This window comes from Podarcis raffonei, chromosome 14, assembly GCF_027172205.1.
Source record: "Podarcis raffonei isolate rPodRaf1 chromosome 14, rPodRaf1.pri, whole genome shotgun sequence".
NCBI lineage: Eukaryota > Metazoa > Chordata > Lepidosauria > Squamata > Lacertidae > Podarcis > Podarcis raffonei.
The window spans coordinates 24,835,940-24,863,052 of NC_070615.1; the positions used below are offsets into that span (position 1 = coordinate 24,835,940).

Genomic DNA, 27,113 nt, shown 5'->3' on the forward strand with positions numbered 1-27,113 from the left:
ATTTATCCCAGCTGGAAAAGCTGTATTTCTTTGGCATGGCATTTAGAATGAGGTTGAGGGCCACATTCCTTTCAGGGTAATCTGTTGAGGGCAGCAAGCCAGCAGAGGGTGGAGCCAATGAGGCACTTGCTTATCTCTCTCATCCCGCATCTCTGTGTTCTCCTTCCTTGCTACCCACACGAAATCAGGTTGAGAACCACGGCCTTCAGGATGCAGGCTGATCACCCAAGTTTTAGAAAGTTTGGATCCACACAGATGGGAGAATGTTCTCATTGGTGGGCTCCTTGCCACAGACAACCTCCATGGCCAGTTCACGGGAACAAGCAGGGCACAGGAAACCTTTTCCGAGATCCAACGTGGTGTAGTGGTTAGAGTGTCAGAGACCTGGATTCAAATCCCCACTTGATCATGAAGCTCACTGGGCGACCTTGGGCCAGTCCCTGCCTCCTTACCTAACCTACCTCACATGGTTGTTCTGAGGATTAAAGGAAGGAGGAGGAGAACCATGGAGACCACCTTAACATCCTTGGACAAAAAAAGGTGGGATATAAATTCAACAAACAAATGAACTTACTTAACTCTGTCAGTTCATGCTGCTTGACCTTCTTCTTCAGCTTTATCGGCCCAAAATCCCAAGCGCCATCCCCAGGACCTTCGGAGAGGTTCTCCTCACTCGTCTCCTCTGTGGCCACTTCGCGGTAGTAAAGTTTGTAGCCTGAAATCTGGGCGTGGTTTGCTGGAGGTTGCCAGCTCACCAGTAGGGACTCCATTTTCGCTCGGACTTTTAACTCAGTCGGGGCAAATGGAACTAGGGGAAGCAAGGAAGAAACATCAACAGTGGTTGCCTCAAGAATCAAGGTGCTAGCTTTTGTTTGTTTGTTTGTTTTTGGTGTATAAAGCCCTACTCAACTTGGGACCAGGAAACCTGAAGGATTGTCTCACCCCTTATACACCCCAGCTGCTCTGCAGGTGAGGACCTCGTGTAGATACCGTCTTATCAGAAGGCCCACTCCACACAATACAGGAATTGGGTCTTAAGCGTTGTGGCACCTTTGGAATTCTCTCCCTTTACACATTAGAAAGGCACAGACTCTGTTGTCTTTTTTGGTTCCTGCCGAAAACCTTCCTCCTTCGACAAGCCTTTTAAGCAGAGCTCTCGCCCAGTCTGTATCTGTACTGGAATTGTTTTAATTGCTTTTGTTGTTGTTTTATCAGCTTTTTGTTTGCTGCCCATGGCTCCTTTGAGAGGAAGGCAGGGTGTTATGTACTGAGCTGAATAGGATCCAAAAGGCAGCAGTCTGATTGGTCCTAGAACAATAGGATTCAGAATGCAGTAGTCTGATTCGTCCACAGGAGCCACCCAATCCAGCTCCAGGTGGAAGTGAATCCGCAACCTGATTGGCCTACAGGTGAATCCCGGAATTAACCAATCACATGGGACCCATTGTGTAAATAATGTATATAAAGCAGACATTCTGGGGGAACTTCCATCCCTCCTCACCACTGTGAACTGAATAAAGAGCATGAAATCCACTCTTGACTCTGAGTATATTTCACAGGGTGTAAAATAAAATAATAATAAATGTACTATTCTCGGCTCCTTGGAGGAAGAGAAGGATAAAAATACAAGAAGGTACCATACAGGGTTGTACTAAATCAGGGTAAGCAGTGCGGTACTCTCCAGATGTTTTGGAAAACAACTTTCCTCATCCCCAACCATTGACCAAGATGGCTGGAGCCAATGGGAGCCAGAGCCCAACAACACTGGGGGGCACCAGGTTTCCCAGTGCCTCCCCCACTCTGTTAAACAGTTTGCCTGGGCCAACTGCCACCCACGCTGCTTCCTCACTCACTTGCCACCTGTTCCTGCTGGAGTTGGTGTGGTCATGAACTGCTGCGTGATGACAGCCTTACATTTTTATTTATATAGGAAGAAAACACTCTGGATCCATTCTGATGAAGGGTGCTACATATACATTAAAAATCAAGTAAAGGAATCAGCATTTCATTGCCACCTTGATCTCAGGCTTGCTCTCCTTGACTATTATGCTTCCTATCTTTGATTAAAGCTTCCACATACTTATCTTGGATCCGAATTCCATTTGCAGTCACAAAACTCTCCATGTCCTACTATGCCCTGAGAGCAGCGGACATGATCCTCGTGGGCAGTGGGCTGACCTACCATGAGTTTGGTTGTCTCTATCCGGGGTACGGTGCTGTGTCCATTCTGAAGGGGCCCCATAGCCCACGCTTGTACTCGCAGCAATGCGCACTTTGTAGACTTTATTAGGGTGCAGGCCATGAAGAGTGAGTTGGGTCTCATTTGCACCAACCTCGGTTGAGGAAATCAGATCTGTTAGAAAAACAGAGCCCAACATGCTGAATCTAACATGCTGGTGGGTGCTAGAGAATTCCATCAGAAACAGAAATGGGAGCAGAAATTGCCACAGTTCACATTTACATCTGAGGTCAGAAACAGAAAGAACACCAGTGGGTACAAGCTATTGTTTTACATAAATAATTACGTTACTTTCTGCACTGTTTTTGATGTTTCCCTTCCACTGAATTTGATTGTGAAATTAATTACATTAGTTTTGGTCAGTGCTATTTTTCTCGAAAAATAGGTGCTGGTACTCAGTACCCCCTGAAAAAAAAGCACTGGTTTTGGTCAAAGCTTAGAGTGAGTAAACAACACCAGTTTTGCTGGAAGTTGAACTGTAGCAGAATGGAAACAGAACTGATTGCGATGAACCCAGGACAGGGTGAAAATCACTGCTTCGCTACATCCCTAACCGTGCCCCAGTTTCTGGAACCAGAACCATCTCTTCCTTACCTTCCTTGAGGGGAGCGTAGTCAATTTTGTACTTGGTGATTCTGCCATTGCTGAGTTCCGGAAGGAGAGGCAGCCAAGTCACCTTGATGTCCATCGGTGTTGTGCTGGAAAGAGACAGCTGAGGAGCTGCGCTGGGAACTGGGGAGTGAAACAATAAAAGAGATGACTCCACCTCGCCACAAAGGAAACGAGCAAAACACCCATTTGGTGGGTGAAAACACACACACACACACACACACACACATTTGAAGCTGGAGGGCTTCATTGATTGGCTGCAGATAGGTTTCCAGGCTCAATTTGAAGTGTTTGTTTTGACCTTTAAAGCCTTAAATGGCCCAGAACCCCACAGTACCTTAGGAACCACCTCTCCCCACATGAACCTACATGGACCCTGTGTTCATCACCTGAGGGTCTTCTTTGTGTGCCCCCTCACAGGGAAGCAACACAAGGACAGGCCTTTGTAGTGGTGGCTCCCCAACTATGAAACACTGTCCCCAAAGAGATATGCCTGGCACCATCATTACAAACTTCTAGGCACCAGACAAAGACATTCCTGTTCACCCAATAATTTGGGTCTTAACTGGATGATAGGGTATGATTTATACCCAAGTCTGTATTGATGTTCATCTTCAGTAGCGCAGGATAGGGGCTGACCATTTTATGTTATTGCAAGATAAGCACTTTTCGTTAATTTATGTTCTTTTATTTATTTATTTCAAATTTTGTTTTATGCCCGCTTTTATAACTGTAAGTTTCTTTGAGACATTTTGGTAACTGTAATAATAAATAATAAAGATAATAAATAAGAGAAGATTTGGAAACACACTATGCAATTCACTTAGCCAACCTATTTCCTCTAGGAAAAGAAATCTGGCTATTTTTCTTTCATGCAGAAGTGTTTTCTAACACCAATGCAAAGAGACATTTCCAAGGGGGAAGGGTGGAGATATCAGAACACCAGGACTACACAGCATGAGAACCGCCAAGCTGAACTGATCTCAGGGCAATTTCTTTATTTTTGATAATGCACCTGCATGCTGTGTCATATCAGCAGGGTGCCTAAATGGCACAGGGATGGCTACTAGCCACAATGCCTAAGTTAAACCATGGCAGCATGCCTCTAAATACCAATTGTTAGGAACCACAAATGGGAAGAGTGTTGTCGCACTCAATATCCTGCTTTTGGGCTTCCTGTGAGAACAGAATGCTGACCAGACAGGCCATTTAGAAATTAAATGTCTCACTGTTGTACCTGGCAAAGAAGGGACGATTGCTGAACAAATTTGTCTTCTTTAAAATTATTTTGTCTTCCGGTCTGCTGTGGAGGGAATGGCGACACCCTCCGTGTCATCCAAGTAAAGGACGATACAGTTCTGGCTTTCAGGGCTCTGGGGGTAAACGTCAGGGCTAGGCGACCCCCCAAAAAAACCCCACAGGCATGTGGGGACTCTAGGGGTCCAGCAGAGTGTGTGAACTCGCCTTAAACCCAGATCTCCCTGACGCAGCTTTTGCAAGGGGGGAAGGGAAGGCTTGAGTCAGCAAATTGTGTTAACCTCATCTAATTACAAACACAAATGAAGGTCACCCCTTCAGTTCAAAATACTTTTCACTGCTGCGCACGCACGCACGCACACACACACGCACACGCACACAAACATAAAGGGGCCCGCTATGTGATTTATTTCTTCCAGGAAGCATGGGGGTGGGGAATAGTCCCTTCCCCTCCAGGTCTACGAACCATCCTCCAGTGTCTGTACATTGATGGAAGAGGAGGTTCGGCTGGCTCCGAGTTGCGAATACGCCACCACATAGAAAACATAGTTGGTGCTGGGCTCCAGATCTTTGACCTGGAACTCTGTCGTGTCGTTGTTCACCGCGAACTGGTACTCCACGTTGTCAGCGCCTAGAGAGGGTACACAACGCTGTCAGACGAAAAAGAAGAAAAGAAAAAGAAGAACGTGTTTTGTCCTTTCTTCAGAGCGGCTTCTTGCAAGCAGCTCACAGAAAAGGTCCAGTGCACCTTTCATGGCACGCAGTGAAAATGCTGGGGCTGTTCCCACCTTTTCAACACAATCAGGGTTTCAAACTCACATTTCTGGCAACGAGTTAGGTGACATCTGCACCAAACATTGAAAGCACTATTACACAGTCATGGCTTCTCCCAAAGACTCCTGGGACTTGCAGTGTGTTGAGAGTTTTAAGAATATGTTAAGAGAGTTGTTACGAGACAGCTACTCCTCTCATAGCGCTACAGTTCCCATAGTGGTTTTTAGCAAGAATTCCCTCTTTTCAGGGCTACATCCACCCCCTTCATATATCCTTCGTACTGTGCTTTTTATTTCTTTTTTATTTTTATTTTGACAAAGTCATAATCATAAATAAATAAGAATAAAAATGTGCACCCCACCACCAAGACCATTCCATTGCAACTATCCAACCTCCCAAAATGTCAACATCTCTTGTGATGGGTTGACCCCTTTCCATTTTAACAGTACAAATTCTACAAACACCCTCCATATCTCCTTAAAATCATTTCTCCTGTATATTCCCCATCTTAGCTTAATGGCACATGTTAATTTATCATTGATCGTTATATCCTACACCTTTTTATACCATTCTTCCATTTTATATTCTGCTTGCCCCTTCCACTTCCTAGATATCATAATTCGTGCAGCTGTCAATAAATTTGTGAGCAAGTCCTTCAGGAGAAGGGGGGGAGGAGGGAAGGACTTCATACTGAGCTTTGACCTCAGCAGTGACCTCCTCCCAGAGCTACAATTCCCAAAAGTTCTGTGCAAAGAGGGACTGACTGTTAAACTCTGAAAATTGTAGCTCTGTGAAGGGAACAGGGGTCTGTGAAGAACTCTCAGGAGCCTTAACAAACTATAGCTCCCATAATTCTTGGGGAGGGAGCCATGACTTCTTGAAGTGGAATACATGTGCTTTAAATTTATGGTGCAGGTGTGGCCTAAAGAACAACAGGGTAGTCAATTCTGCACCAATTAACTTACAGCTGAAACAGAAACTCAGACTTTTAAGAGAGGCCCAAACAGCATTAGAAGGCTAGCTAGTTTGACCTTCAAGTCGGAGAAGGCCAGGAGGCCACCTGCCCAATAATAATAATAATAATTTGTTATTGTTATTTCTACCCCACCCATCTGGCTGGGTTTCCCCAGCAACTCTGGGCAGCTTTCAACAGAACATTAAAAACAGAATAAAACTTCAAACATTAAAAACTTCCCTAAATAGTGCTGCCTTCGGATGTCTTCTAAAAGTCGATACAAAGTCGATATGCCACGATACAAACTATGATGACAAAACAACCATTCAAGGGACATACCTGAAGCCTTCTGGTAATGGAGTGAGAAGCCAATGATCCGCTCGCTGTTGAACTCTGGACGTTCCCAGGATACCAAGACAGTCGTGCTGGAGAGAGAACTGGCAGACACCCTCTTAGGGGCACTGGGCAAACCTTCCCGCACGATCACCACCAGCCTGGCCCCAGCACACGCCATGCCCAGGTGATTCTCTGCCACGCATTGGTAATAGCCGGCGTCGTCCAGCCCAATCTGGTTGATCACCAGGGTGCCGCTACTTTGCATCTTCACCCGCCCTTTGGACAAGAGAGGCTCTCCGTTCTTCATCCAGTGGATGCTGGGGGACGGCTCTCCTTCTGCTTTGCACACAAACCTGGCGGTACTGGCACGGGTCCGAGAAATGGTCTCCGGAGCCTGGGAGATGACAGGGGGAGCTTAAGAGGCAGAAGAAGAAAATTAGCTTCTAAAGGTTAGGAAAGGGGCTATTTCATTCAGAGGAAAGGCAAGGAAGAAGTGACACGATAGAGCAGCATAAAATCATGAATGGTGATGGATAACACTAGAACCCAGGGACAGCCAATGAAGCTGAATGTTGGAAGACTCAGGGCAGGCAAATTAATGGAGGATAAGGATAAGGATAAGGGTGGTGCTGTGGGTTAAACCACAGAGCCTAGGACTTGCCGATCAGAAGGTCGGCGGTTCGAATCCCTGCGACGGGGTGAGTTCCCGTTGCTCAGTCCCTGCTCCTGCCCACCTAGCAGTTCGAAAGCACATCAGAATGCAAGTAGATAAATAGGTACTGCTCCAGCGGGAAGGTAAATGGCATTTCTGTGTGCTGCTCTGGCTCGCCAGAAGCAGCTTAGTTATGCTGGCCACATGACCTGGAAGCTGTACGCCGGCTCCCTCGGCCAATAAAGCGAGATGAGCGCTGCAACCCCAGAGTCGGCCACAACTGGCCCTAATGGTCAAGGGTCCCTTTACCTTTACCTTAAAGATAAGGAGTTGCTACTTGTTCTCCCTTCACTGTCAGAGTCAGTATGCCTCTCAGTATCGGCTGCTGCGAATCCCAAGTAGGGAGAGAGCGTTGCATTTGAGACTTGCTTAAGGGCTTCTCTTAAGATAGGTTGACTGAGGCTCGTGAGAGTTGTAGCCCAAAACATCAGGAGAACACCCAGTTGGGGAAAGTTGTTCTATCCCAGTCTTTGAGGCAGGAGCAACGTGTACCTTCCCTTCGACAAAGTGAAGGCTAACCAAAACCATTTCTTCTAGTCCTTCCTGCTGGAATAGATAGGGGGGCCTGGAAGTGATGAGTGGGCCCCATAGCAAGCAGGGGAGACCTTGGTTCATGCAGATACCCAGCATTCAGCTTTGCAAGGACCCAGAAATAATAGCCCCCAAATATTGAGGCAGTTTTTACAACATAAAGAGCACAGGAAGGTGGAACTTACAGCTTTGAGCTTCTAAGTCCTTTACAGTGCAGTGTTGAAATTTATTTGAAGAAAGCTTTTTATTATGTATTTTGTGTTTTTATCTTGTATTTTTATGCTGTGAGCCACCCTGAGATCTTCAGATGAAGGGCAGTATACAATTTTTTAATAATAATAATAATAATAATAATAATAATAATAATAATAATTAATTCTCACCAAGAACTCTGAGCTCAGCCGCAGCTGTTACAAACTGCCTGGTCTGGGGTTTATTGGCACGGCAGACATAGATCCCTGAGTGATGGAGCTGGGCATGAGGAATCAGGAGGTTGGTCCGTCCCAGCACAATCACATCTGTGGAAATAGGGTCCCCATCTGCAAAGGAACAACAAGGTATCAAATTCTTAAGGAAGATAATGGGGGGAGGGAGAGAAACCCTGCACATAATCATCTTAAAAGTGCATCGCTCTGGCAGGATCACGATCTTAATATTTCAGACCTTAGGGCAGACTTTTCGCACTCAGTTTTGAGAACCTAACGTTTCTGCTATAATTAAGCACCAAGTTTGCAAGGAGTCATTCTAATTTCCAACCGATTGCTTAGAGCAGCCAAAGAAAGACTGTACAGTCGTGTCCCCTACTGAATCAGGGGACACACAGCACTGGAATGTATGGAGACCAGTGGATGTATGCTTGTGTCCTTGATGAATTAGAAGAAAAGGGAGGGGTGTTGCAATTTTACATCAAAACTGGTTTCTCTTATGGCACGGAGGCAGAGGGGGGAACCTTTTTCAGGGCAAGGTCCACATTTTCTTCTGGTCAACTTTTGGTGTGGGGTACCTGCCAGAGGTGGACAGGGCCAGAGCGAAAGGGATCAGAACAGTGAATGCAAACTTTACCTTTGTAGAGTTGGCTAGCTTCTACGTACACACATCTATATCTTCAGTGCTTTTTTGGTTAAAAAATGAGGTGCCAGTACTCATGCCTTGTTAGGAATGGAAGAAGAGCCTCCTGGATCAGACCAAAGGTCTATCTAGTACAGCATCCTGTTTCTCTTTTTTAAAAATATAATTTTTATTAAATTTTCTGTTTTAGTACTTTAGTTAAAGTACTCCTTTTAACATCCTTAAGATATCAATGACTTCCATGGTTCATTTTACATACCATAAATTCCTCCATATTTTACAAAAAAATATACCATTCAGTATTCCGTTATTACATCCATTAAAACTTATTTGCACTGTTGAATTTATCTTAATGCAGACAGTGTTTTCAGCTGTACAGAGTTATTTCCCATATATTCCCATATATTCAATAAATGTTTTCCAATCTTCTCTAAACGCAAGTTCTTCTTGTTCTCTTATTCTGTAAGTTATGTCTGCAAGCTGTGCATATTCAACCAACTTAAGTTGCCATTCTTCTTTGGTTGGGATCTCGCCCATTTTCCATTTTGGGGCTAACAAAAGACAGACATACATAAATAACCTTTTTTGACACCTGGGAATTTCAGTCAGAATTATCCCCAACAGAAAGGACTCTGGGGGGTTTGGGGAGGGAAGTTCAGTGGTACCTCAGGTTACAGATGCTTCAGGTAACAGACACTTCAGGTTACAGACTCTGCTAACCCAGAAATAGTACCTCGGGTTAAGAACTTTGCTTCAGGTTGAGAACAGGAATCGCGTGGTGGTGGCACGGCAGCAGCAGGAGGCCCCATTAGCTAAAGTGGTACCTCAGGTTAAGAACAGTTTCAGGTTAAGAACGGACCTCCAGAATGAATTAAGTTCTTAACCCGAGGTACCACTGTACTTTTAAACATTTTTGTTCAATTCATTATGGATCATTTCCCAATACTCTTTTACCCTCTCACAAGTCCACCACATATGAAAGAATGATCCCTCTACCTCTTTGTACAGCATCCTGTTTCTCAACCAGATGCCTGTGAGAAAACCTCAAGTGGGACCTGAGCTCTCCCCTCCCATGGTTTCCAGGAACTGGCATTCAGAAGCATTACTGCCTCTGATCATAGAGGCAGAGCATAGCCATCATGGCTAGAAGGCATCAACAGCCCTCTCCTTTATGAATTTGCCCAATCCTCTTCAGAAGCCATCCAAGTTGGTGGCCATCACTGCCTCCTGTGGGAGGTGTTAGGATATAGTTCCGTTCCACCTTTAGAACAGGCATGTGGAGTTGTTGTATGTCACACATCTGTTTACTTCCAGCACAGTTTGCTGGGAACTTCCGTTGTATATAGCTTTTGCCTATGCTGTTTGCTTGGACACGAAGGGAAGCAGACATGTGTTTGCTTTGTCCTGATGCTGAATAAATGCTTGTAAATATGCTTACATATGCCTCTGTCCGCTACTTCTGTTGCAAAGAGTTCTTATCTCTGCTAGCTTGCGTGCTCAGTCTCTAAAGGTCTCTGAGGCTTGAGTTGCAGTTTTGATGCTGTTCTGAGAACCAGAGTTTGCCTGGCTGCCGGCCGGTGGGTCTCCCCGGACGCAACCCAACAGGAGGGAGTTCCATAGCTGAACTGTGCACTGCACAAAGAGGTACTGTTTAAAGGGCTGTGGGTGCCAGCTCATAATGCCTGGCATGGGCAGCCCCCCCAAAAAGAGGTGTCAATACTCTGGACCAAGGAGTCCCATTGCACACAATAAACACTGCATCTTCCTACACCCAGGCAAGCATCCATTGCCCAATGCCACATTCAACCCAGGCAGAAACACTCTAGGAAGCTGTGAAGTGGCATCGGTGTGGGGTGTGGCTTGGGCACAACGAAGAGGGTGACTGGAGAGGGGTGTTGCCTGGGGGAGGGCCAGAGGGCCAGGCAGAGAGACCTGGAGGGCCACATTTGGACCCTGGGCCTGAGAATCCCCCAGCCTTGTATGTTGGTCATTTTGGGGGCAGGGCGGTTGGTTGACGTTAAAGGCCCTGCTAATCTCCAATCCTGCAAAATTAGGTGGGTTGGCTCTTGCTTGGGCATCCTTTGATCTGCATCGCATTTGGGGCTTTGGTGACTTTCACACACCACCTTCACTCCCACAGGGAAATGCCGCATTTCTTAAAAAGAGGCGCATGCCCCAGCCCTGCCCCATCCTCAGCGCCTTCAGTGATCTTTATCACGTTTTTATAATCCTAAAAATAACCCGAGAGTTATTTTTGCAAAGCAGCAACAGATGTGCCCAGCCCCATGAAACGTCTACAAAAGGCCCGACCCTCCTGCCCTGCCCTTTCGAGCTGGGGGGCGTCATTCGATATTGGCCGTGTCCAATTTAGATCAAAAGGCATCCAGCAACTAGAATTCCGTATCTTTTACAGATCAAACAACATAAATGAACCGCATGCTTTTGCATCGCGTTCACGTTAATGGGCGAGCTCGACTCAGGAGCCATTCCCCGGCCACGGAGAGCTCGGCCGCCTTGTATTCAGTTGCACTTTGCAAAGCTTCTCGGGGCGCATTCCTCTCCTGATGGGTTTTTCAGAAACCAAAGGGTCCCACCGTCGCCTCTTGGCATCAAAAGGGCTGGCGGTCTTCACTTACCATCCCGTATCCAAGAAACAAATGGCGTGGGGTTTGCAGATGCCATGCACTCCATCACGGCGCTCTCTCCAACCACGACGGTGGCGTTCTCTGGCACGGCGACGATGGCAACATCCCCTGTCGCAGGCAGCTGGTTCCCTAGCAGAATAAAGTACAGGTTTTTAGTCTTTCCAAAAAAATGAGATTAAGGAGTCGAGGCATTCTAAGCAAGCCAAACTTTCAAGGGAAGAAGAAGAAGAAGAAGAGGTCCCAGCAAAGGAAGAATGGATACAAAAACTTATGGAATATGCAGAAATGGCGAAACTTACCGGAAGAATAAGAAATCAAGATAACAAACTTTTTATTATAAGAGTGGAAATGGTTTATTGAATATTTACAGATCAATTGTAAACAGATAAAAACACTGGCAGGGTCATATATTTAAAGAGTATATATTTAAGGAAGATAAAAATAAATGAGTAAGTTAAGTGAATTTGGATACGCAGAAGGTATTAAAAATAAATTTAAGGAACCGCAGAAAGAGGGGGAAGGAAGTCAAGTTTTAAAATGTCAAAATGATTGTAAAATCAGTGAAATGTATATATCTGTAAATAAAAAAAAATTATAAATCTAAGCAAGCCAAGCTTTCAGGAAAATAATCTGGTTCTTCCAGGCCCAGAGCTGATTTCAATTTGATGCCTACGAGCGAAGGAGGTGCTTGTATAGTGACTACAGCACAATTGGGAGAAGTACTATCCTGTTCATGGCAAAGGACTGTAGCTCCACAGCAGAGCACCTGCATGCATAAGCTCCTAAATTCAATCCTTGGCTTCTCCAGGTAGGGCTGCGACAGTGTCCTGTCTGAAATCCTGGAGGATCACTGCCAGTCAGTGTAGGCAATACTGAGTTAGATGGACCAACGCTCTGACTCAGTGCAAGGCAGTTTCCTATGTTCCTAATTGAATCATCCTGTTATTCAAAATCATGAGAACCGGAATATTGATTTATTTTTTAGGATAAGGGACTGCAGCTCAGTGGCAGAGCATCTGCTTGGAATGCAGAAGGTGCCAGGTTCAATCCCTGGCTGCATCTCCTGGCAGGGCTGGGAAAGACTCTTGTCTGGAACCCCAGAGAGCTGCTGACAGTCAGTGTGGACAATACTGTTGCCTTCCTGATGTTGTTGGGCTCCAGCTCCCATCAGCATGGTCAGGAATGATGGGAGCTGGAGTACAGCAATCTGGAAGGCTTCACCACACACACACACACACACAGAGAGAGAGAGAGTTTTAATCTGCGGTACCAAGGATCAAACCTGGGACTTTCTGCATATAAACATTAGCTCTGCTGCTGATCCAAGAGCCTGTTGCCCTTATTCTGCCTGCTCCACTCCCCTTTTTACCTTAAGCACCAAACAATAGGATAGCAGCTTACCCTTCCAAGTTACAGAAACCGGCGTGCTTACTCTGTTACGAGGCCTCAACCACTGTGAGAACAGGATGTTGGACTAGATGGGCCATTGGCCTGATCCAGCAAAACTCTCCTTTGGTTCCTAATTCAGTAAAGGTAAAGCTACCCCTGACCGTTAGGTCCAGTTGCGGATACTCTGGAGTTGCGGCGCTCATCTCGCTCTATAGGCTGAGGGAGCCAGCGTTTGTCCACAGACAGCTTCTGGGTCATGTGGCCAGCATGACTAAGCCGCTTCTGGAGAACCAGAGCAGCGCACGGAAACGCCGTTTACCTTCCCGCCGGAGTGGTACCTATTTATTTACTTGCACTGGTGTGCTTTTGAACTGCTAGGTGGGCAGGAGCTGGGACTGAACAACAGGAGCTCACCCCATCACGGGGATTCTAACCGCCGACCTTCCGATTGGCAAGCCCAAGAGGCTCAGTGGTTTAGACCACAGCGCCACCTGCGTCCCTCCTAATTCAAGACTCACCTCAATTTAAACAAATCAGCCCGTCACCTCAAGCTCAACGCTGGCGTCTTGTTTGAGATACCAGGAGACATGTGAGACGGTTTACCCTTCCAGCAACAAAAGCTGCCCCCCCCGTCTCATTTTCCTTACTACAGTGACCATTCAGAGTCAACATTACTTTGAGAAGCAAACACTTAATTCTCAGGCTCACCAATTGAGAGCGTCCTCTCGTTGATCAAAATCGCTCCCTCCCACCCATGTTTCCATTGCTTAATCTTCTGGTTAAACAGGTTAAAACTTGCAAAACTAATTATGTGATAAAGAATGAAGGTTTCTGTAAAACCTCCTTTTGTTTCCCAACGGACAAGGACTGCACAGTGTGCCCCCTCCCTTGGAAAAGGGTGGGTGGAGAAAGGCTGAGTTTTGAAAGCTCCTCTGCAGCAACCGCAAAATGGGTCTCTCGCTATCTGCAGAAGAATGGTAGAAAATCACGGACGGATCCTTTTCCCTCCCCTTCCCTCCATTGAACAGCTGCTCCAAAAGCCTGAATCTATTCTCAGGGGAGGTTCTCGGGGGCTGAATAAAACTTCAAGCTCCTCCTCTGGAAAAGGGTGAGAAAGTTCACGGCAAAACAGCAGAGCAGGGCTCAGTTGTCTGATATCTCGCCCTCTCAGGCTGCTGCTGACAGCTGAGATCCAAGCCGGTCGCCGGCCTCCCCACCAGCAAGCGAGCCATGTTGGAACGCAAGTGGTGTGGGGCTGAGCATTTGCAAAATGTGGGGGTTGGGGGGCAGAGGCAATGGCAGCAGCCATCCGTCTCTGCCTGGGCAGGCCTCTGCTGGGGCTAGTTTCTCAAAACTGACTCTTAAGGCCACCCCAAGATTCATCTGTGCTGTGGGGTTGTTGGAAGAAGGGAGGAACCTGAGGGCAACCCTGGTTTCATGAAAAAATGGGGGATAAAGGGGGGCAACAGAGAAAGAGAGAGAAGAGGGCAGCAGGGAGAGAGACAATGTCCACTTTTGTCCAAGCCTGCAATTCCCAACAGATTACCTTTCACAGAATTTCGGCCTTGACTTATAAAAGGGTTTCAGATCCCCAACTCAGCTATGAAGCTCAGTAAGTGACCTCAGCCTAACCTACCTCACAGGGTTGATGTTGAGGATAAAGTGAGGACTGGGGGAATATCTTGCAAACTGCCTTGAGCTCTGTGGAAGAAGGGTGGAATGAAGATGTTTGTATTGGTGGAATTACAAAACAGGTGCAGGTAGGAGCTTTATTGGGGAAGGTCCGTGGCCCAGTGACAGAGCATCTGCCTTGCATGCAGAAGGTCCTGGGTTGAATTGACAGCACCTCCAAACAGGACTGGGAATTGACTCCTGTCTGAATTCTCAGAGAGAATTCCTGCTCTTTACTGCTGGACTGGAGCAAACAGCAATTCACAGAAAACCCGAATTGCCATTTGCTTAGTGGTAAAGATCGGGTTTTCCAGTGAAAAGCGGTGCGGGGGATGGGGTCCAGGAGAGCTGTGCCTAGAAAGCTCAAAGGAAAAGGTAAGTGCGGCTAAGTCCTCAGTGCAGACAAATACTAAGCCAACTGTCTGGTTTAGTATAAGGCAAATTCCTATATTTCTGGCTTGCAGTTATGGACAGCTCCCTGTTTGATATGAAGAAAAGGTGCAATGATCTGGAGGCAGAACTCTTCTGAATGCCAGCTGCTGGGATTTGCAAATGAGGAGAATGTTGTGCTCAATTCCTTCTTGTGTGCTATTTATTTATTTATTTATTTGCTTATTTATTTATTTACTTACTTACTTACTTACTTACTTATTTATTTACTTACTTACTTACTTACTTAATTTATATCTCACCTGTATCTCTGAGGAGCTTAAGGTGTTATACATGGGTCTCCCCCATCCTCTAATAATAATAATAATAATAATAATAATAATAATAATAATAATAATAATTTTATTTGTACCCTACCCACCTGACTGGGCTGCCCCAGCCACTCTGGGAGGCTTCCAACATATATAAAACATAATAAAACGTTACACATTGAAAGGCTTCCCTATACAGGGCTGCCTTCAGATGTCTTCTAAAGGTTATGTAGATACTCCTCTCCTTGACACCTGATGGAAAGGCATTCCACAGGGTGGGTGCCACTACCGAGGTGTAGGCCCCCTGATGCAACAATTGGGGTTGGCTGGGTGCCAAGGCTTTGCAGCTAAAGAACTGGGTAAGCCTGCCATTACTGGAGAAGATGCTGGGAGGCTGCTGCTGGCAGAATCGCTTCCTGTGGCTCTGTCACCACTGAAAACGTGCTTCCAACATCAAATATTTGTACAAGATATGAGCAGCAGGGTAGAGAGCCAGCAGCATCAGCCCAGCAGAGCTTCTCCTCCCTCAGGACAAAGCAAAGCGGCAGCAGATTGAGGAGAAGGCAGGGGGGGGGGAGGAGGATGCGAGGGTCAAGGTTCCTTCTGGGCAACCCTGGGATGAGGGGGCACATGCCAGTGGTGGGCGTGGCCAGAGGCCAAAGTGGGCGGGACAACAAACAAATGCTACCTTTGTACAGTCAGCTAGTTTCTACACGCGCTCAAAACACTCCCCCCTCTATCCCAGGCAAGTGAGAGGTGCTATCAGAGTTCAAAGACACATTCTGGTCAGGCAAAAACACTTCAAGCAGGACCGGTAAGGGGTGTGGCTAAGGGCCAGGCAGAGAAGACTGGAGGGCCACAATCCCTACCCCTGCTCTCTTTGTTCCTATGCTGAATCCACACATGCACACTTTCCTATTGAGTTGGGGTCCGACACAAGAAGAAGAAGAAGAGTTTGGATTTGATATCCTGCTTTATCACTACCTGAAGGAGTCTCAAAGTGGCTAACATTCTCCTTTCCCTTCCTCCCCCACAAGAAACACTCTGTGAGGTGAGTGGGGCTGAGAGACTTCAAAGAAGTGTGACTAGCCCAAGATCACCCAGCAGCTGCATGTGGAGGAGCCGAGAAGCAAACCCGGTTCACCAGATTACGAGTCTATCGCTCTTAACCACTACACCACACTGGCTCACCAGTTTTCTTTTCAGAAGAGATTCTGTGGCTGGCTCATACAGTGGTACCTCAGGTTACAGGCGCTTCAGGTTACAGACGCTTCAGGTTACAGATTCCGCTAACCCAGAAATAGTACCTCAAGTTAAGAACTTTGCTTCAGGATGAGAACAGAAATCGTGCGGTGCCAGAGCAGCGGCAGCAGGAGGCCCCATTAGCTAAAGTGGTACCTCAGGTTAAGAACAGTTTCAGCTTAAGAATGGACCTCCAGAACGAATTAAGTTCTTAACCCAAGGTACCACTATATTTGGCATCCCACTTTGGAGAGGGCAGAAGGTGGGGAGTTCTTGGTCACCCTCTCTGAGGTCTGGACAGGGACTTAAATGACCAGGGCTGTGCTATTTCTCTTTCTCTCCTTTCTTCTCTCTCTCTCTCTCTCTCTCTCTTTGTGGAGATATTTCCTCTAAGTGACGACAACTTCTCCATTTCAGGGCCATGAAAGAGATCTGCTTGTAAAAGGCCCCCAGATCCTTCTCCCCGTTTGGAATGCAGTTCCCCAAGGAGCGTCTGGAAATTTACACCGTGACGTCTGCCCGGCCTGAAACATCTGCCGCTCGCACGGCAACAGCCCCAACTCACAGTTGCTGCCTGCATCTCTGCCACCAACAGGGTAGCAAACCCCTTTCGGTGACCTTCGATGGAGATGAGCTCGCCTTTGAAATAGCCAAGGGGGTGGGGTCCCCTCTCCATCCAGGGACAGAAAAACTGGAATTTTTTAGAAGACTCCTATTCCCCTCTCACAGAACTTCCAATTCCCAGAGCAGTTTAACAATCAATCCCTCTTCAGAGCGAACTCTGGGGATTGTAGTTCCCAGAGGCAAGCATATGTGTTTTGAAAAGTGGTTTGTTTCCTATGCATTTAGACACCTCTTTAGATACTGCAAACAAATTTTGCCTGATGGTTCCTGAGATAGAGGAGCAAGTTTTTGCCTATGTTTGGATATGATTGGGTGCTCTTTTGAATCAAGATGGCAGGCTGAACGTTTCTATGCTGCACTAATTTTTTTAGGTTTCATAGAATTCCTGAGCAGCTTCAGGTATGAGGCTGCCAGTGCATGTATGTATAAAGCTTTGTTTAACAACAGCAACAGAAATGGTTTCTGACCAGACGCCACTTGCCTTCCTTGACTGCTTTGGAAATAAGGAGAGAAGCAAAGGATCAGCCACCTGCCAGAGATGTCAATGATCTTTCAGAGGGCGGTGTTTCTTATTAAAAACAAAACATCGTATTCATCATCCACAGAAGAGTTTTTGTCACCCACAGTAATGTCTGCCTTTTGTCTGCCTCAGGGTGGGGAGTTTTATTCTCCTCAGAAAAGAGAAGAAAAATAGCCTGGCAACTGCTTGAAAACAGTGGTTTTCAAACTCTGAGTGGTATGTAACTCGAAGTTAGAGTAGACTTACTTAAATTGATGGACCGAACTTAATCATATTCATTAATTTCACTGTTGAAAACCATGCTGAATGCCACACAGTGTTCCTAGGAGAACCTCAGTTTTTATCGAGAGCATTCTTAGGATTCATCAATGTAAGGCTCAAGTAATAATAGAAAAGCTCCACTGACAGAGAAGTTTGCCCTTTGCGCATAAGAGTACTCCTCAACAGTGTAGTGGCAAACCCAGAAGTGCAAGGTACCTTCATGACAGTCACAGACACACACCCTTCTTAGATTATGCAATAATTTCACAAAATAAGAATAAGAATAAGAATAATACTGGATGCATTGCAACCATCAATGCAGATCTCTATGTGCTGCCTTTCAGCTAAATCTACTCATTTCTATGCATGTACAAATGATTTTGAGTGTTCTAGTATTTTCTTTCTGAGTGACTTAAATTGCATTTTCCATAAAGTTCCTCAGCGCTGCCCTAGTGACTCTCCTAGCACCATCCTAAGAGTTGGTCCCCATTCCCCTCCTCACTACAAGCCTATCTGGTAGTGGCAGGGATTGTTAATTGCAGGTGGCAGCATTTTAAAAAAAAACAGCAGGCAAAATGCAAAGTCAAGTGACTGTATCTGTCGCCATCTTTATTTTCCCACAATGCCTCTGGGCCCAAATGTAGAATTGCTTAGGTGATGTCACTGGAAGTGATGTAAAAGACTGTGGTGGCTGCAGACACCCAGCTCAGAGTTACTCTTATTGGTAAAGGTAAAGGGACCCCTGACCATTAGGTCCAGTCGTAGCCAACTCTGGGGTTGCGGCGCTCATCTCTCTTTATTGGCCGAGGGAGCCGGCGTACAGCTTCCGGGTCATGTGGCCAGCATGACTAAGCCGCTTCTGGAGAACCAGAGCAGCGCACAGAAACACCGTTTACCTTCCCGCCGGAGCAGTACCTATTTTTTTTTTTTATATATATAATAATTTTTATTAAGGATTTTACATTACAAAAAACAAAAAGAAAAAACAACAAAAAAGAAAAAATATCCAACGAAAATTGTTAAAAACAATCAATCTTTCCATCTCCTTATTTTTCATTTACTTGTTTCTAGGACCTCCTCATACCACCCTTTTTTTGCATTCCAAGTTCAAGTTATTAATTCAACAATTTCTTTCCCTCTTTTTGCTACCCAGGTCTCATTCTTAAATTATTACGCTCTTAGATTTTTACTTATATAAACCCATTTTTTCATATTCTTTTAGCCCATCACAGCTAGAAACCACTTAGTTCCAATCCAACATTATTCTAAAATTCCTTAATTTTACAATATCTCTGTAAATAATCTTTAAATTTCTTCCAATCTTCCTCCACTGACTCTTCTCCCTGGTCTCGAATCCTGCCGGTCATTTCCGCCAATTCCATATAGTCCATCACCTTCATCTGCCATTCTTCCAAAGTGGGTAAATCTTGTGTCTTCCAATATTTTGCAATAAGTATTCTTGCTGCTGTTGTGGTGTACATAAAAAAAGTTCTATCCTTCTTTAACACCGATTGGTCAACTATGCCCAGGAGAAAGGCCTCTGGTTTCTTCAGTAGGGTATATTTAAATACCTTTTTCAATTCATTATATATCATTTCCCAGAAAGCCTTAATCCTTGGGCACGTCCACCAAAGGTGAAAAAATGTGCCTTCATTTTCCTTACATTTCCAACATTTATTATCGGGCAAGTGATAGATTTTTGCAAGCTTGACTGGGGTCATGTACCACCTGTAAATCATTTTCATAATATTCTCACTTAGGGCATTACATGCCGTGAATTTCATACCGGTGTTCCACAACTTTTCCCAGTCTGCAAACATGATATTATGTCCAACATCTTGTGCCCATTTTAACCGTTTCATCCTGAGTATTCCATTTCAACAGCAAGTTATACATTCTTGACAAATTCTTTGTTTTAGGTTCTAACAATTCTGTTTCTAATTTTGATTTTTCCACCTGGAAGCCAATTTTCTTATCCAAATTGTATGCCTCCATTATCTGATAGTAATGGAGCCAATCTCGCACTTTATTCTTTAATTTCTCAAAACTCTGCAATTTAAGTCTATCTCCATCTTGTTCTAAAATTTCCCAATATTTCGGCCATTTGGCCTCCATATTGAGCTTTTTCTGAGCTTTCGCTTCCATCGGTGACAGCCACCTTAGGGTTTTATTTTCCAATAAATCCTTGTATCTTATCCAAACATTAAATAATGCTTTCCTAACAATATGGTTTTTAAATGCTTTATGCGCTTTAATCTTATCATACCACAAGTATGCATGCCATCCAAATACATTGTTAAAACCTTCCAAATCCAAAATGTCTGTGTTTTCAAGAAGTAGCCAGTCCTTAAGCCAGCAGAAAGCTGCTGATTCATAATAAAGTTTAAAGTCTGGCAAGGCAAACCCACCTCTTTCCTTTGCATCTGTTAATATTTTAAATTTTATTCTAGGCTTCTTGCCCTGCCAGACAAATCTTGAAATATCTCTCTGCCACTTCTTGAAACAATCCATCTTGTCCACAATTTGCAATGTCTGAAATAAAAACAGCATTCTAGGCAATACATTCATTTTTATAGCAGCAATACGTCCCAACAAAGAAAGTTTCAAATTTGACCATATTTCTAGATCCTTTTTCACTTCACCCCAGCATTTTTCATAGTTATCTTTAAATAAATTCCCATTTTTTGCTGTCAAATTGATCCCCAAGTATTTAACTTTCTTAACCACCATTAAACCTGTCATATTCTGAAACCTCTCTCTCTCAGTTTGTGTTAAATTTTTCTCTAAAACCTTGGTTTTAAATTTGTTTAGTTTAAACCCAGCGACCTGACCAAATTCTTGAATTAGTTCTAACACCCTTTTAGTACTAGATTCTGGCTCCTGTAACGTCAAAACTAAGTCATCTGCAAATGCTCTCAATTTGTACTGTCTAGCTCCGACCTGTATGCCTTTAACCAACTGGTCCCTTCTGATCATGTTCAGCAAAACCTCCAGAACCTATATAAAAAGCAATGGGGAAATTGGGCAACCTTGTCGTGTCCCTTTTTCTATTTTAAATTCTTCCGTCACCACATTGTTCACAATTAGTTTTGCCTTTTGTTCTGAATATATTGCACTTATACCATTTTCAAAGCCTTGGCCTACCCCCATACCCTGTAAATTCTTTTTCATAAAAGTCCAAGAAATATTGTCAAAGGCTTTCTCTGCATCCACAAATATTAAAACTGCCTTAGTGTTTATATTCTCTTGCAGTTTCTCTATAATGTTAATTATGTTTCTCACATTATCAGAAAGGTGTCTTCCTGGGAGAAAACCCGCTTGGTCTTTATGTATCTCTTCCACTAGTACTCTTTTTAACCTTTTAGCTAAAATGTCGGCAAAAATTTTATAATCCACATTAAGCAGTGATATGGGACGGTAGTTCTTGAGCTGAGTCTTTTCAGTCTCTATTTTCGGTACAAGTGTGATATATACTTCCTTCCACGACTCTGGTGCCACTCTCCCCTGCATTATCTCATTGCAGACTTCTTTCAAAGGTTGCACTAGCCATTCCTTCAAAGATCTGTAATATCTAGAAGTCAGTCCATCCAGTCCTGGAGATTTACCCAATTGCATATTCTGGATGGCACCTTCTATCTCCTGTTCAGTTATTTTATCACTCAACATTAATTTATTTTCTTGAGAGATTTTTTTGTAGTCCATTTTTCTTCAAAAATTGGTCTAAATCAATTTCTCTCTGTGGCCCTTGTGTATATAGTTGTTTAAAATACCTCTGGAAACAATTTCTGATCTCAGCTGGGTTCTGTACATTCCTTCCTTCCACTTCCAAGTTTATAATTGTATTTTGTTTTTGTCTTTTTTTCATTTCTACTTGCACTTTGACGTGCTTTCGAACTGCTAGGTTGGCAGGAGCAGGGACCGAGCAATGGGACCTCACCCCATTGTGGGGATTCAAACCACTGATCTTCTGATCGGCAAGTCCTAGGCTCTGTGGTTTAACCCACAGCGCCACCTGCGTCCTAACTCTTATTGGTGCTGGGCCATAAAAAAAGGATGGAAGAAAGAATCACATGTCACTAAGGCTGACAGATCTAGATATTAAAAGAACAGAGAAGATTTAGCTCATATAACCCCTACCTTTCGAGATGCTGAGAACTGCTCCAGAGCTGTAGCGTTGCCCTGCCCAGTTGGTTGCCACACAATGGTACATTCCAGCATCGCTCTCCTGCACGTCTATGATCTGGAGGACCCCGTTGGGGAGTTCAATGAACCTGTGGGAATCAAAGGACAGGGGGATATATAGATATATAGTTAGATATATAGATATATAGATATATAGATATATAGATATATAGATATATAGATATATAGATAGACTGCCATGCTAGGTTGAGCCAATACATCAGCCACATAGCACAGCTCATGGGGCTGATTCACATGCACGTGTAACAATGCGTTATCTCTCGGTGTTATGGGGGTGGGAATGTCAGGATCTGTCAGAGCAGGAGGACCTCCAAGACAGGGGAAAGCACAGAGAGTGGGGAGAGAGAGAGAGAGTCCCACACTGTTTTGGCTGGACACCTCTGTGCTGGAGTGGGAGTTGGCTGGGCCAGATCCTGCGTTGACTCCCGGGGTTACCAAAGATGCAGCTGGTCAATTAGTAGAGCCGGCTAGGTTGGGGGTGGAAAGAGGGTTGAAGAGTTGAGCTCAGGATGTGCCACCCCCTGCGCCCTAGAACCACACAGGGCCTGGATAGCTCAGTTGGTTAGAGCATAGTGCTGATAATGCCAAGGTTGTAAGTTCGATCCCTCTATGGGACAGCTGCATATTCTTGCCTTGCAGGGGGTGGACTAAATGAGCCTCAGGGTCCCTTCCAATTCTACTATTCTATGCTTCTGGTCCTGCCCCGCACCCCTCTCTTTAAAAGCAGGAGCGGCCTCTCAGCTGTTATTGCTTAGGAACATAGGAAGCTGCCTTATACTGCATCATATCATTGGTCCAGCTAGTGTTGCCTACACTGGCTTGCAGCAGTTCTCCAGGATTTCAGGGAGGGGGTTTCTCCCAGCCCCACCTGGAGATGCAGCCAAGGACTGAACCTTCATCCAAAGCAGACGTTCCACTACTAAGCTTTAGCCCTTCCCCAACCATTGGGATAACATCTTCTGGACTGTTAACATTTTTAGGACCCAGATTATTGATGTGATTTTAGGTTGTTTAAACTGTTTCTATCAGTTTCCTTACTGTTGTAACCCACCCTGAGACCTTAGGGTGAAGGGCAGGTCATAATTGCCAATAAGGATAATATTTGTATTTGGACTGATGAATTATCTATATTGCCAATGTGAGCTGATGTCTCCAAAAAACAGTCTTTATCCACCTGGAGGCTGCAAACTCCAGCCCAGCTCACCTGGCCTCTGAAGGCACAGCCACATGGTCCTTCTCCCAGGTGATCACTGGAGGAGGCAGCCCTTTGATCCGACACTCAAAGCGGGCCATCCCATTTTCTTTCACCGTCTGGGACTCTGGATGTTGAAAAAATTGAGACAAAGCTGGAGGTGGGAGGTCAAGGGTGGCAGTGGAAGAGAGGCAGGAAAGGGGGCAGAGAAACAGAAGAAGTTTTAGTTCCTTACAATTTCTCTCTTCTTCGGTTATATCAAAGCTCGTGGGAGCACTTGGGAGGGGTTTTCCCCCCCAAAGGATGAAATAATACTAAAAAGTGCCAGCTGTGCTGTTTATTTACCAACACATGTGTTCAATTGTGCGCATAAGTAAAAGTGGCAAAATTTTGTATTTTAAAACAGTGGAAGGAGTTTTGTGTTTGGTCAAGGATGGGGTCTTGGATTAGGTACCGAACTGGTTGTTAACAAATCTGATCAATGACCCGTTAAGCTTTCAGCCTCCAGATGGTTTTGGACTACAGCCCCCATCATCCCTGAGCACTGGTCCTGCTAGCTAGGGATGATGGGATTTGTAGTCCAAAAACAGCTGGAGACCCAAGTTTGGGAAACCCTGGTTAAAACATTCATTTTATTAGAACCAAGGGGGTACTTTAATCATCAACATGTTTTGATGCACATATGTTTGATGCCACATATGCGAATCATGCACAAAAACCAAAATTATGGAATAGTTATTGTGCAACAAGATTAACTTTGGGGGGGGGAATTAAGTTTCTGTATCTGAATCTAAAATCCAGGCATGGCGAATCTGTGGTCCCCCAAGTGTCGTTGGACTCCCTTTCCCATCATCCACAGCCAGGATTACCAGGGATCATGGGAGTTGTAGTCCAACAACATCTGGAGCACCATGGGTTCCTAGTCACCGCTAGAGTCCTTCACAGGTGCTTTAGAGCACAGGTAGACAGATAAGATATGGAGCAGGCACTCCTAGTTGCCTGCAGCAAGCAAAGCGGAGTCCTGGGTAGTCCTGGGCAGTGATTTGGGCTACTAATGGCTGCTTCCGTTGGTATTCATGCAGTCGGTGGCTTGGAGGACAGAGGAAATTCTTTGCTATGCTGCTTGGTTTGCCCATGACTGGGGCAAAAGTACAGGGAAGGCAATCCCCCTCACTCCTGCCCTTACTAAGAAAGGAGAAAGGCAAACTGCCACCTACAAAATAGTGTTTGGTTTCAGAAACAACTGGGTAATATTTGATCACAGTCAACAGATGACAAATTAGGCAATATTTGACCAGACAGGCTAGCCAGGCACAACGCGCACTTGGATCTCTTAACTGGCCACTGGGTGATGTTGCTCAAGCACCTCTCTTTCAGCCTAGTCTACCTTGAAGAGTTGCTGTAAGGATTAGGGGTGCTTGAAGAGTTTACTCTTCCTGAATTCTCATATGAACTGATCTGATCTGCTACTCCTGGATGAGTGTGCAGGTGCGAATGCTGCCACCCTCCACACTTCTTCCTAAATGTTGTAATGCAGTTTTCAGCTTAAAAAAAGTACCTGAAGGCATATAATGTGTGTATTTTAGGATAAAATATGTTTAGAAATGCATACTCTGAAAGAAAGGAGTGTGCATTTTCATAGAATTGTCGAGCTGGAAGGATCCCTGAGGGTCACTTTGTAAGAAAATACACTCAAAAATTCAGTTTAATGTGGAACTGAATGGACTCACAAATGATTGTGTGTGAAACTGGCAAAGAGAAGAAACAAGCGGATCTATCCACCTCTAGTGACAATAAAATGGGACAACTTCCCTGTACTCCTTGCAGCCCTGAGCTGATTAGAGGAAAAGCCAGGTAAGATAATTAAATATTATTTTAACAATTAATCATACATGTCTTATTTCATGTCAACATCACATGAACAGCACACACACACACACACACAAAAACCCCATTTGCACATCATAACAGGTGTCAACATGACTCCCCTTCCTTGGCTCAGCTGAAAGTGTGAACAGATCTGCTTCCAGAGAGAGGGGGAAAGGAATTTCTAAACCTCCCGGATGGCTTCTAGAGACCACGTTCTTTTGTCCAAAGGCCAAGAGGCAAGGCCTGAGAGGGAGGGTGAGCACATCTAAGAGCCAGTTCTGCCTCTGCAGCCTGAATGGCAAACAAGGACAGAAGAGGGAACATCTGTGCTCAAGGAAAAGTTGGAGCAATTGCTGGATAATTTCCTCTAAGTTTTACTCCATTGATTCCGTAGTGGCCAACAGGGGCCAACAAAGAAAGATCTGAGCGTTATTATTCCTACGTAACATAGAAAACTACCTTCTGCCAAATCTGTCCGCCGGTCTATCTAGCCCACAGAAGCCTAATACTGAGTCAGACCATTCACTATCCAGTTCACTATCGTTGACACTGATTGACAATGACGCTCAAGGGTTTCAGGGGACAGGTGCTGCCAAGGATTGAACCTGGGACACAAAATAGATGCTCTGCCACTGAGCTGTGGCCCTTCCCAGAATTGGCTGTGTTTGGAGGTGACACTAATCCATAGTTTAGCATTATGTGAACAGACTGGTGAGCTCTCCCTCCCTTCGACACAGCCACAAGGAGATTAGAAGCTGTCATCCCCATTTTCAACAAACTGCAGTGTTTATTCTTAACCATGGTTCAGAGAAACCAGCCAACTTCAAACCACGGTTTCTGATCCCGGCTCTTTCCCCTGAACTGTAGTCAAGACTAAACACCGTTCTGAGTTTGCACATGTCAGCAAATCATGGTTAGCGAAAAACAGAAGCAGACGCTTCCCATCTCCTTGACGCAACTTCAATGGAGAAGGGAAAGGGAGCTTGTGAGCCCAAGGCCCATGCACTACCATGATCTGTTTATCCAGCACTGATCTGGACACAGAGTCAGAGGCTGCAGAGGCACCAGAAGGGGAGCCAGGTCTGGGTCAAGACTCAAAGCTGACCACGGAAAGCATAAAGACCACTGTGAGTTGGGCAAGAACTCCCAGAGCAACTCCCAGGTGTTAGGGTCAGAGCCTGTCAAGGACACCTCCTAAGCCAGAAGAAGCAAGATGCTTGTTCCCACTGCACATCATCATCATCATCATCATCATCCCAGCAGTGCTGAGAGTGCACTAGAACAAAGGCTGTGGAAGGGAGGAGCATTGGTTGCCTGGGACAAAGTCTGGAGGAGGTAGTCCAAAGACAGAGACCTAAAAGGCCTCAGCCTGATCACAACCTTTATCAGAGTAATTTTCTCACTTGGAGCTGTCCATGGTCCAGCAACACTGGACCAGCCTTGGTGCTTTCCCCATGGGTTCTGGAAATCGACTGAAACAGGACATGCATCTGATGCTAAACCAGTTAGGGTAATGTCAGAGCCCAACCACTGACTACTGAAGTGGCTGTCTAGGGTCTTGTCAGAAAGCGTTCTTTTCCATCCTGCTGTTTTGAGAGCTGGAGATTTGGATTTGGGGCTTTATACTTTCCGAGTCTGTGCTCTACCATCCAGCTAGGGGTCATCCCAAACAAAGGTGTGCCCCCAGGGAATGGGCCAGTCTGGGAACTCCCTCCCAAAGAATCATGTCCATTGTACAATAAAGCCTGCTCAATTTTTCTCCTCACTCTGCCCCATGGGCATCAATGCCAAGGTCTTGGTGGTGAAGTGGAACTACATTGCTTGTAGTAGGGTGCCTCCAGTCTATGGGCTTTGTGAGGCCCACCTGGTTTCCCCCACCTATTGAGCACCTGATACCATTCATGATGTCAGGTATGGAACAGGTAAAGATGCAGGTCGGTCCAAAGGGGCCGTGCTGTGCAAATAGCTTTGCAAGCTCTGGCAACCAGCTGATTGTCAGGGGTTGCAGAGCTGCTCAGCAAATGGGCGGGCCTTGCAAAGTGCTGTGCAAGGCCTGGCAATCAGCTGATTACTGCCTGGTGCTTAGCACTCTGCTGACCACCAGTGCCTTACAGGCTGTGCCTTGCCTGCATGGATTGATTTCCAACTGTGCAGACAAAAAAAAAGCAGCTCTACCTGGAGATGCCTAGGATTCAACCTCAGACCTTGTGCATGCAAAGCAAAGGCCCTGATGCTGAGTCCTTCCCCCCAAAAAACATGAAAAGCTGCTTTACTGGTCTATCTAGATCAATCCTGGGAGCAGATCTGCACGGTTT

At 45.3% G+C, this 27,113-nt stretch overlaps 1 protein-coding gene across 3 annotated transcripts in view; it reads right to left on the reverse strand.

The window, feature by feature from the left end:
- IGDCC4 (immunoglobulin superfamily DCC subclass member 4) overlaps positions 1 to 27,113 on the reverse strand; it is a 78,714-nt gene that overhangs the window by 26,553 nt on the left and 25,048 nt on the right. The window contains exons 3-11 of one of the 3 annotated variants that reach the window (XM_053364683.1): positions 22,942 to 23,056; positions 21,672 to 21,805; positions 11,118 to 11,255; positions 7,797 to 7,952; positions 6,174 to 6,584; positions 4,572 to 4,736; positions 2,834 to 2,971; positions 2,183 to 2,353; positions 575 to 808 (exon numbers count right to left, since the gene is read on the reverse strand). In XM_053364683.1, the coding sequence (XP_053220658.1) occupies positions 575 to 808; positions 2,183 to 2,353; positions 2,834 to 2,971; positions 4,572 to 4,736; positions 6,174 to 6,584; positions 7,797 to 7,952; positions 11,118 to 11,255; positions 21,672 to 21,805; positions 22,942 to 23,056 (1,662 nt within the window). Of the gene's footprint in view, positions 1 to 574; positions 809 to 2,182; positions 2,354 to 2,833; positions 2,972 to 4,571; positions 4,737 to 6,173; positions 6,585 to 7,796; positions 7,953 to 11,117; positions 11,256 to 21,671; positions 21,806 to 22,941; positions 23,084 to 27,113 lie in introns of all 3 variants that reach the window. The other 2 variants (XM_053364682.1, XM_053364684.1) reach the window with 2 other exon arrangements.